This window comes from Diadema antillarum, unplaced genomic scaffold (assembly GCF_040938485.1).
Source record: "Diadema antillarum isolate AM-2024a unplaced genomic scaffold, OU_Dant_1.0 scf00000022, whole genome shotgun sequence".
In the NCBI taxonomy this organism is placed as follows: Eukaryota; Metazoa; Echinodermata; class Echinoidea; order Diadematoida; family Diadematidae; genus Diadema; species Diadema antillarum.
Genome location: NW_027270911.1, coordinates 5,712,248 through 5,729,926, shown reverse-complemented (window position 1 = coordinate 5,729,926; position 17,679 = coordinate 5,712,248). Strand labels below are relative to the sequence as shown.

Below are 17,679 nucleotides of genomic sequence, written 5' to 3'. Positions count from 1 at the left end.
GAACATGTCTCATTCACAATATTGGCACACACAATGTGTATGTACATACATTGTACACTGCATCAAACACCTACACTGCATGCTTTACACGCGTGCTTGCACGGCACACTATACATACCTTACACTTGCTCAGTCACGAGCAATAATTTACACTCTTTTTATGGACAAAAATGCCTTCAGAAAACCTTGTTGTGTGTATACTCCTAGCTAACATGCAGTCGTTTCCGAAATGAACATGTCTCTTTTTGTGCGCTAGTCACGTATAACGTCGGGTTACTATTCGAGAAGTGACTGGGAAAAAGCAAAATTATGGAGCAAGTGCATGGTCTGATTTTCGTTGCAAACTTCTCGTTTTGTGAAATGTTGTTGCGGTGCAAGGGAGGAGCACAAGACTAATTTGTTCAACTCTGTCTGTCTATGTAATTTCGAGTACCAGCTACATGTGTAATGCTCATTTGTGTGGCAAGTCGGTACTGGTGCATGTTTTAGTTTTGTTTTTTTCATGTTTAATCACTGGATCCCCAAATGATTGGTCTTCTTTGCAAATTAAGCAGAGAATGGGATTAGCCGTAGAAAATTTGACATTCATGATTTCTTAAAGTGATATCTACGGTAAAATGTGGGTAGAAATTAGATTAGAAGAAAATTATTTACCCATTTATGCGGAGAGGCAACCTGATTATCAGGTAATTTCAATGTGCATTGGAACTAACTTTGACATTACTACCCAATTAAACGGAGTACCCATTTAAGCGATACCCGATTACGCGGAGAGTACTGTATTAACAGCCAACTTACTAAGAGGCATAACCGCATGAATATTGCATGCCAAATATCAAGGACAGTTTTTATTTTCATGAATTTCACGAGTTAGGTGCTATTCCCGAATTTGAAAACATGGAAAATATTGACTCTGATCCTGACATGAATGTTTCGTGCACACCTACATTTCTATCACTACAGCAAGCAACCAAACACCTGCAAGCTTTTCTTGCTATCTCTTTTAATCTGTGGTTCACCTATTCTGCGCCTGGGACATTGCACAATTTAAGGTTTGTTTGTTTGTTCTTTTGTGCCAATTGGCATTTTGTTTGTTTCCTTTTCCATCTGAGAAGATGCACATGTTCAACTGCACTAGCTAGTTTTCAATGGGGTCCAGTTGGATGTGAGGTGGGACCATTTCAACGGGTTATGCACCCTGCTCTTTGAAATGAATGACTGACGCGAGATCTTTTGCATGCACGAGTTGTGACTCTCTCACATACAGGACCTCCATTTGATGTTCTATTTGAGGGACAGAGTATTTTGCCTCGTACAGTAAGAGGGGGTGGTATGTTTACACACATTATTGCACAGTCAGACTTGGGAATCGAACCCAGGTCCATTGGATCTGGAGACAGATGCCATACCGACTGTGCCAAATCACTGCCCTTAATCATCACATGCAAATGGCACAAAGGGTTAAACAAATTTCCGTAAGACCGACCACACCCACCTGCTCTGTGATGGAGTCCAGGGAGGAGGTGGCCTCGTCGTAGAGGACGATGGGCGGGTTCTTGAGGATCGTCCTAGCGATGGCCACGCGCTGCTTCTCGCCCCCGGACAGCTTGAGGCCGCGCTCGCCGACCTGGGTGTCGTAGCCCTCCGGCATGCGTATCACGCTGCCGTGGATGTCGGCCATCTTGGCTGCCTGGAGGACCTCCTCCTCTGATGCCTTTAGGTTGCCATAGCGCAGGTTGTAGAAGATGGAGTTGTGGAAAAGAACACAGTCCTACACATCACACACACACACACACATGGAGATAAGGCACAGATCAATTCATCACCAGTCACTGCCTACAGTTTCGCAATTTACTGGATATCACTTAACACCCAATGCATGACCATAGTCAGGGCTGCCAATTCTGCAGACCCCCCCCCCCCACCACACACACACAAACAAAATAAAACACATACTTATCGAGAGTAAAAAACATTTCATAGGGAAAGAAATCCCATATTGTCATTTAGAATGTAAGGAAAAATATATATACCCATATCAAGGGTGCTTGCCAACATTTAAAAAAAAACTTTAATCTTAAAATTACATTTCTTTTTTTTCTGTAATGAAGAAACTGCATACTAAATGTGGGTTCAAATCACAAGTTTTCAGGCCTAAAAAACGAGGACAAATGAGTTGCTCATACATAATAAGAAAAAAATCAAGCTGCAAAATACCATAATATATAACGGTCACACTTGTGCATATGGTGTGACCTTCATCGTCCATCACAGATCGGCAAAATGCCTTGACAGAAAAGTAACGTATGGATATTGCCTTTTCCAGGTTAGCATGCCTGTACAGAAATGGGGCGATCGTTAACGGGCCGTTAACGATTGCCCCGTCACTGTACAGGCATGCTAACCTGGAAACATTTAATTGCACATTACTTGAATATGAGACCATTCTGAAGCAAATAATTTTCACACAACAATAGATATATAATGTACTCTTAGATGAATCCCACAAGGATTGGAACAATCATCCCCCAGCATTCCCACTGATCAGTTACTAGCCATCCCCTTTAAACATCTTGTCAATGTTGTAATAGTAACAAGTTTGATCCTGATTGCACTGTAACCTATCACTGACCAGTATCACTCAATGGATACCATTCAATACCAAAAGAAAATGCTGACCTGGGGAACGACGCCGATGGCCCTCCTCAGACTATCAACGTTCACCTCCCTGATGTCCTGGCCGTTGATCAGGATCCGCCCCTCCTCAGGGTCGTAGAACCGGAAGAGCAACCTCACTATCGTTGACTTCCTGTCGTACGGAGGAAGAGAAACACAAGTGGCTACCTATACCTGGCTTCTCGACTTTGCCATGACATAAACTGTTTATATCAGTTTACATGCATAGTACAGTGCTGAAGTAGATGGGGTCTACCCCAACATATAATTATACAAAGAAATCAATACTTTACAAAAGCATGTCTATACTGACATCGTACACATACACGCACACACAGAAGAAGCTAATCTTCTACCTTTTCCACACTGAAAAGATAAGATAAAACAATCCCTTGTGAAATACTGTAAGAAAGGGTGGAAAAAAATCCTGCCCCTCTAAAAACAACAGAAAGCAAACAACTTCCCTCCACAATTTAAATCATTAATGTTTGTGATGGAACCACATCTGGTGTATAAATTTGTGTGTAAAAATTTGTCCAACTTTGTGCATATTACAAAAAAAAAATTTCACTAGACTCTTGTAATCTTTCTCGACTGCAAGATATGCAGTTAAAGGGATGGTATGATTTTGGTGGAGATGAGCATTGGGCTTTGAACTTTTTGCAAGATATCAAGTAACCACTTACGAAATATTACAGAGCATACCATTTTAAGAGGAATTCATAGTTTATTTGATGAAAATCGGTTCGGGAATGGCTGAGACATCAAAAGTAAAACAAAGCGATTGTAATGAAAGATGGGTCCCACTTTTCATCAGTATTGCACTGTTTTGGACATCTCAGCCATTTCAAAACCAATTTTCATCATACAAAGTTGAATTCCTCTTGGAATTACACACTCTTTCATAATTTCATTAAAGGTTTGTCATTGTCTCTTCCAAATATGTTAGAAACCTGAATTCAGGTCTCAACCAAAACTATACGATCTCTTTAAAATTCATAGATGACAAGATAATTTCTGAAGAGAATTAACCACTAAGGTGTCATGCATTACCCATCAGTTATCGCAAAATCAAGATTCCTTTGTTTGTCTTTAAGCTGGTCAAAGCTAGTGAATAGCAGGATGCCAATACCTTATAACAAAGGGTCATTACGTTTGACCTACCCTGACCCGCTGCCCCCAACGATGGCAATCTTCTTTCCCGTGGGCACCTCAAAGCTCAGTTTCTTGAAGAGTTTCTGCTCTGGAAGGTAGCCAAAGGCCACGTCCTCGAATTTGATGTGGGCCTCCTGGGGCGAGACTTTGAGGGCGGGGGCATCCACTTTGCTCTGGAGTGAACGAGTTAAGCAAGAAGAGAGTCAGCAGAATGGGTCGGGGGGGGGGGGGGGAAGGCTTATCATATTCAGTTTCCTTTACTGTACAGGAGCAACATATGTTGCCAGTGAAATCATTTCACTTCAAATAAAATTACACTTTAAAAAAGAAAGTGACTTAACATATCGGCAGTGAATGATGTGTTGTAGTTGCATGCCTTGGATTGTACAAACAAAAAATTACTTTAAAAAAACCCACTAAATAATGAAAACATGGGATTAAACAATCCATTTAGGTTTCATACAAAATATAGACAAGTCTTTGTTGTTGTGTTGTGTCTTTGTCTCCCATATGCTATTCTAAATCCTAGTGTACTGCACAGAGATTGTGCCGAAGTTCATATCTTATGACAATAACTATCAAATGTGACCGTGCATCATAAAACGAACAAAAAGTCGCACGCACTGATTTTGTGTGAGGACTGAAAAAAGGTGAAATGGGTCAACCTAGCCAATCTTGACTTTTTCATATTTTCTAAAAGAGCAAGTCTTCTTCTACATTACGCTAAAACTTTGGATAATAAAACAAACAGGAAAGTATGTTTTACAGTTTATTTCGAACACATTTTTTAGATTAGTGTGATTAGGTATGTCTTTAGAGTCGCTTTTTTATTTCTTAAAAACCCTGTACACACTCTTCACTCTCAACTCTAATAAGTTTAGAAAGGATGATGCTACTGCTTTGAAAGCTGGCATTAATCATGGACAGAGTGTGTTGATAAAGCATGCTCAATTTCAGCTAATTCGATGATCCCATCATTGTTGTTACTGCAGTGGTTTACATCCTGTTTTTTGTCCCATTTGTTGCACAGCGAGCATAGCTTGGTAAGATTAAGCACTTGAATAGACCCTGTGCTTCATAGCCTCTTTCCTCAGTTCACACTTTTCCTGAGTGTGTGCTTTCTTTCCAATATTCATACAGGTGAGGAAAGTCCATTTGATTTGATTTATACATCATTTTAAAGCTTAAAGTCTGCTCTTTCCGAATATGCCCTTTAAAAATCCATGTCTGGCGACTTTTTGTCGGTTTTGTGATTCAGGGTCACAAATAGTGTATAGTACTGGGCAATCCTCTTGTCTTTAGCTACTGCCATTGTCCTTGTTGTTACATAACTTCCCTTAACCATCAGTTACCAGATGACATATAAGTGAACCCCTGACACACAAAATCACCTGTCCCTCTGAATACAGTAATGAACCTTTGCAGTGGGATTTGATCTTTTTAACTCCAGTAAAGTCTGATACCTCACAAACTATGGTCATTTAAAAGAATTAATCAAACCTTATGGGGCCTTGAACACTACCCTCCACAAAAAAAGAAGAAAAAAAAAGAATATAACAATATCATCTGTAGATACTGAATATCCAGATTCAAGAATTGTAACAACCCCGCCCACAATCTTCCCACAAATGACCCTACTACTGTCACACAATCATATTCATCCATATCTGCAAATTTCTGTAACTTTGTAGTTGGGTTGGATCCCTCAACCCCTATTAAGAATGGACCCACCCCCTAAAAAAAAAAAAAAAAAAAAAGATGTACATCCAGATACTGGTACAAGAATCAAAGAATCCTGTCACCATGGAAATCTATGTGTAGGCAGAAACAAGCATCCATGGAACTGGTGGGTGGGTTTGAACCGCTAACCTTCCTGTAGGGTGGTTACCTTTATATCTGTCTCCACTTTGAGGAGGTTGAACATGGTACCCATGTCAATCAGTGACTGCCGGATCTCTCGGTACACCGAGCCCAGGAAGTTGAGGGGCAACGAGAGCTGGAAGAGCAGACCGTTGACCATGACGAGGTCACCAACGGTCAGGTTGCCTAGGAAACAAGCAACAATTATGGATGTAGCAGTCAGCCTATGTCACCTGTGCCCGTTTCTATCACAGCTCTAGAACATTTTACAAATAGTAGAGTGAACAATCTTATTAACTGTCAAATCCACACGCTAAGAAGCCTCGGTAAGACCTATCCATTCTCTCTTTTTTTTTCTCTTTTTCTTTCCTTTTTTGCACATCAACCAAAGGCTTCTGGCTAGAAATTACATATTCCACAGTTATGGTGGGTGAAATTTTCAAGCATCAGTCAAATACCCTGGTACATAAAGTTCATAGATATGCCACACAATTCATATGGACAGGGTGACATCCATTTCTCACAAAACAACTCCTCAACACTGACCCCTGGGGCAAAACTTCATCAAAGCAGCAAGTGATATAAATTTTATAAATCACACAAGTTGTACATTGAGATAAGTTCACAACATGTCTGCCTTGCACTTTACTCAATGATGCTGTTACAGCACTTGCAATGCTTTTACCATTATGGGAAGAAAGTCACATGTGTACCTCCACGACATTAGAGGTACAGCTGTACATCACTTTAGAGACTATAAAGCTAAATATTTTTGCGGCATTCAATTTTCGCCAATTGGAGTCAATGGCCTTTTTTTTTGCAGCATAAATTTTGTGAATTGCCACTGGCATTCAATGCACAAAGCATTGACAAGAGCTTCCATGTGCATTTTGATTCTGTAAATCTTGGCTCTCGCGAAATTCACGACATTAACATGCACACAAACACTTCTGGTTTTCTTCTGGTTTTATGTGATCTATATGCATACATGTCACCCGCCGAAACAAAAGGATCTGAAAGTAGCTGACCGCTGAGCCGAGAAAATTGAGTTCGAAGTCAGGTCATCAAAATCAGTCAAAACCATGAAATATCTGTTTTTTGACATAATTTGTAGTCTGATGTTTCGTCTATTATCTGCTGAAATTTCGAAGCTAAATGATCAAAGGAAAGGCACGAAATTAGCGTTTTTCTGAGCCATGATTATCCGACTTTCAACGGAACAGAAATGTGTCTGAAGATTTGGATTTAGCTTAGCAGATAGACTCCGCCCCTCGCAACGAGGGAGTGATCTTATTGGTCAGTGTGTGGCGTCTTGGTTACTGATTGATTGTGTGTAGACCACTGGCGCTAAGCTTGAATGAATATCGCAGAGGTTGCTATTAGCAGACCTTCTATTGCCTAGAGGTGAAAACTGTCCTACCTCACCTTGATCACCATTGCATCAGAAGGAAAACTTTGAAGGTGGTTTTCTCGAAACACTGATTTCCTATATCACTTGACATGCTCTCATAGAATCATTGATATCTCCGCAACCGAGTATCTTTATGAGTCATATCATATATGATAGTAAAGCCGAAGAGTAAGGGAATAATGTCATGTCACTTTCAGAAAACTGACCTCCCTCGACTTTCGGATCCTTTTGTTGTAGCGGATCACATATGATCTTTCACCGGCCCTTACTGAAACTTATTCATCAATTGGCACACATACTGGAGTACTGTCTATGATGACTTGCACATATGTCTGATAATTAAGTGTCAATTGATAAAGATCACCTAATCACCCTAATCCCTATTATGTCACCACAGTCTTCCTCTTGGACTGAGGCACCATGCTCCACCTTTAACCCGTTGAGGACGAGTCCCGAGTATACTAGGGCAAGTGTCTATGGGAAATCCGCGTTGTAGCAAAATTAGTCCACCCTCAATGGGATAATGGGCTTGCTAACTTTACAACTAGGTTAAGTTTGGATGAATTACTATATACAATGAAAAAGCTTGGCTCAATTAGCCAAGTGTCCTGGTACATAAAATGTTCCAAAAAAAAAAAAAAAAGAGAGGAAAACTGATAAGTGCAATAAATGATTTCTACTGATTAAAGGGATGGTACAGTATTGGTGGAGATGAGAATTGGGCTTTTAACTTTTTGCGAGATACCAAAAAAACACGTATGACATAGTACAGAGCATACCATTTTAAGAGGAATTCAAAGTTTATTTGGTGAAAATCGGGTTTGGAATGACTGAAACATCCAAAGACAAAGTAAAACAAAGCAGTCGTAATAAAGTGTGGGTCCCACAGTTTACTAGAATTGTTCTTTTTTGGATATCTCAGCCATTTCAAAACCAATTTTCATCAAATCAAAGTTGAATTCCTCATAGAATTACATGCTCTTTCATATTTCATAAGAGGTTTCTCATTATATCACCAAAAAATGTTAGAAACCCCAAATTAGGTCTCAACCAAAACTATACGATCTCTTTGACCTCTTGTGTGCTTTGAGTGCTGATTGACACAGAACACCTCATAGCCTGGTACACACAGTCCAAAGTCCCTGGCACAGAAAGGGTTAAAGGGATGGTATAGTTTTGGTTGAGATAAGGCGTCAGGTTTCCAACTTTTTTTTGAGATAATGAGACAATTCTCATGGAAAATGAAAGACCATACAATTCTGAGAAGAATTCAAAGCTTATTTGATAAAAATTGGTTTTGAGATGCCCAGAAACAAAGAGGTCCTAATAAAAGGTGGGATCCTCCTTCTATTAGGACCACTTTCTTTTACTTTGTCTTTTGATATCTCAGTCATGTCAAAAACCAATTTTTATCACCTTAAATTTTAATTTCTCTTAGAATTGTATGCTCCTTAACATTTTACATATAAGTAGTTTCTAATTTATATCCCAAAAAGTTAAAACCTGAATCCCCATCTCCAACCAAAACCAGATCATCCCTTTAAGTAGGGTTTTCTGTTTTTGTTTTCGTGTTTTTCTTTGCTCGTCTTGTCTGGTTTACCTGCCATGATGCCGTTACTAGCGAGGACCATGACGGCAGCCAGCGAGGCACTGAAGATGACGTTCTGGCCGAAGTTGAGCAGGGCCAGGCTGGTGGTCGTCTTCAGCGAGGCCTTCTCGTACTCTGCAAGCGTCTTGTCGTAGTTGTTTGCCTCGTATGTCTCATTGTTGAAGTACTGGAGGGAAACGGGTAAAAGTCAAATGTGAAGAAATTTTGGATGTGGCAGTTAAAGTCTTCCCTGATGAAAGCTTGCCATTCAGAGTTCATTTACTTCAATTACAATACAAATAGAAATCCTTCTAATTGTAACTGTTCATTCCATTCATTCTTATAAAAGTTTAAACTACCTGTATAAACTCCTTAATGACTGATACTGTAAGTCGATTTCACTTCTTGAGATATTGAGTACATTTTGTCCCACATGTCTGATATTCCACAACTTCTTGATCACATGGAAAATCGTATTAGACACAAAATGCATCATAAATGCTGAGAACCAAAAGAATTTGGAAGCATGAAATATTTTGCTGTATGGGAGTTTTGGTAAATGAAACACTTTGTGTAACTTGAGTAAAAGCAAGAACATGTGAGTATTTTTTAGGAGACCTTAAAATATGTGCAGAAATGCTCTCATTCTTAAATCTGTGAAAATCAATTGATGTGACCAAATTTCACTGATAATGACCACATTTGCGTTATATGTTTGTGAGATCTGAGCCATTTGTCAATACGTCATACAACAGGCCCGAGCCTTGGAGAAGCATGTCAATCGGGGTCCCGTTTCATAAAACTTGTTATCAGTGACAACTGCACCATTTCAATGATAAATTCGCTCCTAGCCAATCAGATGCAAGGATTTTAGTAGCTTATAACAACTATGACAACTTGTAACAGATAACAAGTTTTATGAAACGGGGCCCTGATCCAATTATCATCCCAAAATATTGAAATCTTCCGCCAACATGACCCCGACCCTACCTTGACCGTCTCGTAGTTGATGAGGGAATCGATGGCGTGGTTGCCAGCCTCGTTGTCCGCCCTGTTCATTTCCATCCGGAACTTGGTCCTCCATGCCGTGATACTGAGCGTGAATGTTGCGTAGGCTGCTATGCACGAGAGGGTGATGCCGGCAAAGGCCGGTCCAAGTTTGTAGTACTACGACAGAACAGTACAGGAGAAATATGTCAAAACTAGAAAACCACTCTGAGAGCGTAGTGCCCTGCCAAGCAGCTCATTTCCACCCATACACGCATGCTGAAAATCGCCCAATTCCCCAAATATAGAAGCCTTTTGTTTATGTCATCAGCTTTCAGCTGCGCCGTACCTCACCCGAGCAGAGCACGCACTATAGAGCGCGTATGCAAACCCCAAATACATATGTGCAGCTTGAACACAAATGTTCATTGATCCTATCCGCCAAAAGATAATAAATCCTTCAAAACATTCATAAATATTTCTATATTGCTACCAAAATTTAATCATATATTCCTCCAGTCATTATCAACTTTTCCTTAATACCAGTCTCACCCAAATCTGTTCTTAACCTTTCAAGCTATTCTGCACACAGACAAACAAACCAATGCCGGCAAAAAAAATAACTTCCTTGGCGGAGGTAATGAACAAAACGCGAAAATAATGTGCAATTGTCAGGAGCCGTCACCGTCACCATCTTCACTCACGTTCATCGCTTTTGAATTATCAAAAAATATTTGTAAATATCCAATGCCCCTCACACAGTCGGTTCCATCAAATAAAATCTGTAAATACATTTCTGAGACTATCAAAATAGTCTCTGTCCTTCAAGCATCACTCCAATTTCTGTCAATGTGCAGTCTTGAGTTCATAATGATACCTTTTTGTTAGCAATAAACACAAGCTTATCTGATACTGAACATTATACCTTAAAGATAATGACACTTGGTGGAAATGCTTGATATGTGCCTAAAAGACAAAAATACTGGAAATTGTCTTTTTAGTTGATATCTATACCATGCTTTAAAGTTGGTTTTAATAAACAGGGTAAAATCCATGTTGTTATCATCAAGCAATGAAAACTTTGAAGGGGAAAGAGATTACAATGCGAAATTATCAACCAAAAGCATGATTTTCTTTTTTTGTGTGTGACATTATTGTGGACATACCAGGGGAAGAATTGTCAGGTGATAACATTATCACCTTAACCTGTTGAGGACAAGTCCAAAGTATGCTCGGGCAGGCGTCTATGGGAAATGCGTGTTGTAGCAAAATCAAACCGTCCTCAACAGGTTAATATGTAATTCGCAAATAATGGTCTCTACCAGTATCCCTATTCAATATTTGATAACTCTCTAACTCAATGACTGATTTTGATGAGATTTCTGTCATTCTGTACTTGTTACTTTACCTCTTCTTTCATCAAAGTCAATGTGAACACGGTGTAAAATGCATCTTTGAATATCACTTTTTGAGTTAGATCATCTCCTGAAACACATTTCACTCACCATGATGCCCGTTACCAGACAAACTTCAAATATTGTTGGAACAATGTTGAATACTAGGGCCATGAGAACAAAGTTGATTCCTCTGAAAAGTAGAAAAAATGGCAAGAAAATGCTTTGCTTCGTGCTTTAAAATTATTGTATTCAATTTCATCTCTGAGAAGTTCAAACGAGTTCACACACACACATACACACACACACACAACAAAAAAAGTTCAATTAGTTCACCTTCAAATACATCCCTTTTATTTAAAACATGTCTTATTTCCATTTGAAGGGTACTGTTTACCATTGGGAGCAGTGATTTCAAAAAATGTTTGACGTATCACATTTGATGCATATCTATGGGTCAGTTGTATCACAAAACATCCTACCATATAAAAATTTTGCAATACTGGGTAAAGTCTAAAATGTAAGGAGATATAACTATTGTCCACACTAAACCATAAATTTAGGCTGTGTTTATCAACTTTCCCCAGTTTAAATGACTTTCGAAAGCCCTTTCGATAGCCCTTTCCATAGCCCTTTCGAAAGCCCTTTCCATAGCCCTATCGAAAGCCCTGTCCATTCCCTGTACTATTAATGTGCCACTTGTTTTCGTCTGCTGCGTTTATCAACTTTCAACAATCCTTTCCATAGCCCTTTCCATAGCCCTTTCCATAGCCCTTTCGAGAGCCCTTTCCAAAGCCCTGACTGCCTGTACTATTAATGTGCCGCTTGTTTTCCAAGAAGGGACGGCGAAAAGCAATTACCATCATAAAGACATATCTTCCTTTGAGAGTGACGAGTCATGATACAATGCCACATGAATCAATTGTCTTCCTATCTGTGAGGCAGCTCCAGTTTAGCACATACTTCAAAAATTTCTGAGTGGCGGCATGAGACATGGGATCAAAGGGAATGAGACTGTTGTTACTCTATTTCTCAAACCTTGTTGGTGAGAGAAACACCTCCTTGTTCCAAGCATATGCGTGCATTACACACAGCTGTATGTATACACCTGTGTACACGTACTCTTGTGCACTTTACGTGGCGCGCGTCTTTTCGGGGCGCGCGTCTTTTCGGAAACTGGAAATGCATGGTAACGTAACCGCAGTAGGGCGACCTAAAGGGCTTTCAAAACAGCTTTGCGTTTATCAACTTCGAAAGGCTTTTACAAACAGGTTTCTGATAACCTGTTTAGGAAACCTGTTTGGATCATCACAAATTTCGGGCTTTCGAAAAGGGCTTCCTAAAGGGCTTTCAAAACAGCTTTGCGTTTATCAACTCGTCAAAATTCCTTGAAAGCTGTTTGGATAACCTGTTTCTGCCGAGAAAGGAGAGTTGATAAACGCACCCTTTCGTAAAAGGCTTTCCTAAAGGGCTTTCAAAACAGCTTTGCGTTTATCAACTCGTAAAAATTCCTTGAAAGCTGTTTGGATTACCTGTTTCTGCCAAGAAAAGGAGTTGATAAACACAGCCATAGATAGTTCAGTCTAAAAACAATTTTATTATAACTATTGTTTACATTTAGTATATGTAACAATGGTTAACACTGACAATATTGACTTTTCAACACTGGTTGTTTCTATCCCTAACTCACTTTTTAGAACTATATTGAAGCACTAAAGCTGGGTTTTTGTTTCATCTGCAAACAGTAAACAATGCCTTTAATTATCTTCAATACCCCTCTACAGTACAGTATATGTCATATATTTCATGAATTGGGGCTTGTATGACAATTTGACCTTTGACCATGATCAGTTCATGCAACAATCTAACAATGCATTGACATTCTTCCTCCTTAATCACAATACTAACAAACATTAAAAGTTATAGCCTAACAATCGCCATTGTGATAACGCCATTGTGATAAACCAAAGTTCATTATGATTTAATAGACCTTCAACTTTATGGGGATATTGACACCAGTCTAATCAGGGCATCTACACCTCATGTAGCATGATGTGGCCAGATTTATAGTCAGAAATCTCATGTGACAAGTTTTCATGTATCATTTTGATAAGATCTGGGACAGATGAACAGAAAATTGGAAAAGAATTTAATGCCTTCTTTAGGTTTGGGGCCAGAGGCTGCACAGAACCAAAATGTCTTCTGAAATGTACAGTAGTCTCCGCTTAATTGGGTATGGTCCGGCAGAGCATTTCCTACCCTCTTAAGCGTAGTACCCCTGTAACCGGAAAGCATGTTAATTCTCTCTCAATGCAGATACCATACACTAGTCATACAACTACATGTATCTGGTGTACATTTTCATAGCATGTTAAAATGTCAACCTGACCTCTCTATCAACTTTCAGCACCTCACAGTTTCTTCATAATTTACATTTGCACAAATTTCAAAGGCTTTCTGCATTAAACTATCAATAGAATTAGATCAGGTTAATCTGGAAAATTCCTACCGGTTTATCCGGAATGCCTACTCAATTATCTGCTAAATATGCATTGGGAACTGTTTTTCCGCTTAAGCAGAGTACCTGATTAAGCGGAGAGCACTGTATTACCTGCTGCCTCTGTCGATGGCCTTGGACAGTGCCCCCGTCTGGCGCGACAGGTGGAAGCTCAGATCCAGCTGGTGGAGATGCGTAAAGACGTTCTTGGCAACACGGCGGATGGAGTTCTGGGCGACTTTGGCAAAGACGGCGTTCCGCGCTTCGTTGAAGAATGACGCTCCCGCCCTTGCAGCCCCGTCTGGATAGTAAAAGTGTTGAAAACACAGATTCAACGATAAGGATCAAGAATTGAGCCTTTGAAACTATCAACCTCCACCTTGCTTCTCTCCATCTCATTCTCTCTCTCTCCCCTCCCCCCCCCCCCCCCCTTACCAATTTTTAGAACAACTGCAAAGTCTGAAAAGCCCCTTGATATTGCATGCTGACTTTTGCAAGTGTGAACAGGTTTAAATAGAAATAAAAAACTGTGGAATTTTTAGATCTGAATGTGTACTGCAGATTAGTTTATTTGTCACTGGCATTTTCATCAGTCACTTTATCTATCATGTCCCCAGCACCAGCTGACCTTGGTCCCCCATTCCCCCCCCCCCCAAAAAAAAAATAAAATAACAACAACAACAACCCAACTGCCTTGTCTTTCATAAGGCCAGAAACAGTAAAGCTAGCTGATGTACATGTTACATTAACTACTGCTCACACTCATAATAGCAAGGTAGGTTTTATAGAACTGCAATAAAGATAGTATAATAGTATGGAAAGAAAAGGTGTGATAAGGTGTATAAAACCTGTCTCATTCATGTGAACAGGTGCACCTGGTTATGACAACGTGCATATCATCAGGTAATGTTGTGCTTTAAGTTTCATTTATCATAAAGATGACTTTACATTTGATGTCATCACGACAAGCGAGAAAGATTTCTGAGGGGTGGAGCTCAGTGGAGGGTGCAGAAGAACAAAATCATTTATTTTGAATAATTAAGAAAAAATTTGATACATATTTCAATCAAGCAATTCTTGACTTCTGAAGACCTATGAACTTCAATAGAGGTCATGGCCACAGGATTTGCATTGGAAGTCAGGGAACCTGAAAGATTTCAATGCCAATGATCCTGTCTGAACTTGAGAGATGACAAAATTCAGACAAAGTCAAAGTTGGTTGGGTTGAGGTGGTTAAATTAGAGTTATTCTCCTCGCTGGAAAAGTATGACAAAACCATTTGAACCAAACACTTAAAAATCAAACACTCATAACAGACGTGAGTACACATTCAGCGTGGCATAGAAAACAACGCTAAAGATAGAAAGATATAATCCTGAAGTATTCATCTCACAGAGATACGCATAAAACATATATATATGAATAATCATTTTGATATATGTGGCACTGATTTACTCTTGAGATAACCTAGGCAGAAGCAATTTGCACTCACGGTACATGACATAATTGTAGTATACCACTCTGCAGGAAAACTTACAAGCAAGCAACAGTGTGGTAGCAACAGTTGTCCCAGTCCCAACTGCTGCAACAGTCTCCGAAGCAGTTTGGTATTCAGTGAGGTAATCGACAGCATATTTGAAGAGGAACGGCACATACACGTTGGATACCTGACACCAAGACACAAGAGCAAATTATTCTCAATTTACATCAATCTACCTGGGGGGCGTTTCATCAACGAGTTCGTCGGAGATTTCACCGACAAATTTGCTATCAGCCAATCAGACCAAGGATTTCATTAGCTTTTAACAGTTGTCGGTGTAAATCCTTGCGTCTGATTGGCTGATAGCAAATTTGTCGGTGAAATCTCCGACGAACTCGTTGATGAAACGCCCCCCAGTTCTCTCTTTCTCTTCTTCTTTAAAAACAACAACAACAACAGCCTTCATGGAAGTCAGAAGTCTGCAGACTCAAACAGCATGCCAAGAAAGAAAAGAAAAATATGTATAAAAGTACATATCTATGATTATTGCAATACATTGGGACTTGGTCTTCATCTTGTGCAATGGGCATCATGGTAAAAGTTACAGAAAAGTGCAAAAGAAAACTTGTTAAAAAAAAATAACAAAATGAACATAAACACAAAACAGGGATAACAACACTAAAACAAAACATTATTTTCTGCAATGCATGCACACTAAGTTGGGAATGACATACTATAATATGCACCAATACTTCAAAGGATCAAAGAATGTTGACCACAGGGGTGTATCCAGGATTTTTTCTGGGTAGGTCACAATCAAAATTTTTAGACCTTTTACTTTGCGAGGGAGCGGCGCGATCGAGCGAGGAGAGGGTGTGGGGGGGGGGGGTCCCCCTCCCACGGTAGGGAGTTTTTGAATTTTATATCTTAAAATGGGGCCATTTGGTGCATACAAAAGCGACTTTTTCGGCATGGCGGTGCGGCTTAGAAATAAGGTAGGACCCTAGTACATATGGCATATTAAAACTACGTTACAAAATTTACGAGGTTTTTGACAATTTGCTGGAACACCACCTGTTCACTTTTTTTTCCTGTTGTATATAGGGTAAAAAGCCCTCAAAAAACAAAAATGTCTTTTACCAAAAGTGGACCTTTTGAAATTTTTATTTTTATTTTTTTTATTTTTTTTTTTTTTTTTTGGGGGGGGGGGGGTCGTACGACCCTCCCGACCCCCCTTGCATACAACCATGGACCAGTACCCTTACCTTGGCTGCTATCAACAGTGACAGTGCCACCACCACTCTGGCCTTTATGGCGTACTCTCCCTTCGGCCACACGTAGCCCATCATCGCTTTCATGATGTCCCAGCCCCCGACCTGGTCAGTGACGTCCACGTTGGCCGGAATGCCCCCGCCATGGGCGTGGAAATCGCGCTGGGGCTGTGTCGGGAGCAGTGGCACGTCTGTCGACGGACCCTGGAACTGTAAAAACGCAAGATGTGGACTTGATAATCAATTCCTACACAGGCTTATCTTTCTGTCCTCACTACAAATTGCAAGCAATGGATACCATCAGCTCTTTTATAGTATGTCCTGGTGACAATTTTCAATATGTCTCTAGCTAAACTAGTATACATTATAGTTCTTTTCAAAAGCTGGCAATCATGCAGGTTTCACATAGAAAAATAAAGCTCTGAGATTGAACAAAAAACAACAAAGGAAACAGACAACACTGGTACTGTATTTTAAACATATATCTAACTGATCATGACATTTAAAAGCAACAATCCAACAGCACTTTGAAACATTTAAAGTTCACTTTTCTATTCCTGTAGCACAAATCATCTCAAACATTCCTTCAATGACATTTGTAAACAATACAGACATATGAAAAAGCGCTGCATCACTTACAGTATGGTTTGAACTTAATAGGACAAGTTCACCCAAATGTATGTTTGAATTGAGTGAATGGAGCAATATTCGTAGAACTCATTAGTGAAAGTTTAAGGAAACTAAGACAAATGATATGATTAAATTAAAAGTTATGAACTATAAAGCTTCAGTGCCGCCATCGCTGGATGAGAAGATTACAAGTTTGTAACCTCACTGCCACAGGCAGAATAACGGCATAACCCCCCCCCCCCCCACACACACACACATACCCTACAAAAATCAATATATTGTCATATTTCTTACAAAGTAAGTTGAAGAAATTATAGTAACTTTTCATTAAAGGTTGTGGAACTCTCTTTTGTTTAATTGTTACAAATACACTCAGTAAAAAAAGAAAGAAAGTAAACACTTGTTACAATACATATTTTTCAGAGAAGATTTTGATAAAAACTATATGTAGAACTACCACTCATTGTGATTTCTATACCCCTACACACAAATGACGGAACAATTTTACTAGCTCAACCAGAACTATTATTTTTCTTACTTTTTAATGGGGAAAAAATAGTTACTAATATGCAATGCACTGTTCATCAGTGAATAAATGTATTCCTCACTGTTACCCACAAGTCTCACATCTCAAGGCAAGAGCTCAAAAACTGAGTGGGCAAGATTCAATGTTAATAAACTGACGATTTCTATGGTTTTCATGAAAAATTGTGTTACCATGGCAACACAA

General features: G+C 39.5%; 1 protein-coding gene across 1 annotated transcript in view; it reads right to left on the bottom strand.

Moving 5' to 3' along the window:
• LOC139730744 (iron-sulfur clusters transporter ABCB7, mitochondrial-like) overlaps nt 1-17,679 on the bottom strand; it is a 42,196-nt gene that overhangs the window by 945 nt on the left and 23,572 nt on the right. The window contains exons 3-12 of the mRNA XM_071641610.1: nt 16,314-16,529; nt 15,106-15,235; nt 13,683-13,869; nt 11,183-11,264; nt 9,681-9,857; nt 8,703-8,877; nt 5,720-5,877; nt 3,841-4,004; nt 2,680-2,809; nt 1,496-1,771 (exon numbers count right to left, since the gene is read on the bottom strand). Of these exons, the coding sequence (XP_071497711.1) occupies nt 1,496-1,771; nt 2,680-2,809; nt 3,841-4,004; nt 5,720-5,877; nt 8,703-8,877; nt 9,681-9,857; nt 11,183-11,264; nt 13,683-13,869; nt 15,106-15,235; nt 16,314-16,529 (1,695 nt within the window). The remainder of the gene's footprint in view (nt 1-1,495; nt 1,772-2,679; nt 2,810-3,840; nt 4,005-5,719; nt 5,878-8,702; nt 8,878-9,680; nt 9,858-11,182; nt 11,265-13,682; nt 13,870-15,105; nt 15,236-16,313; nt 16,530-17,679) is intronic.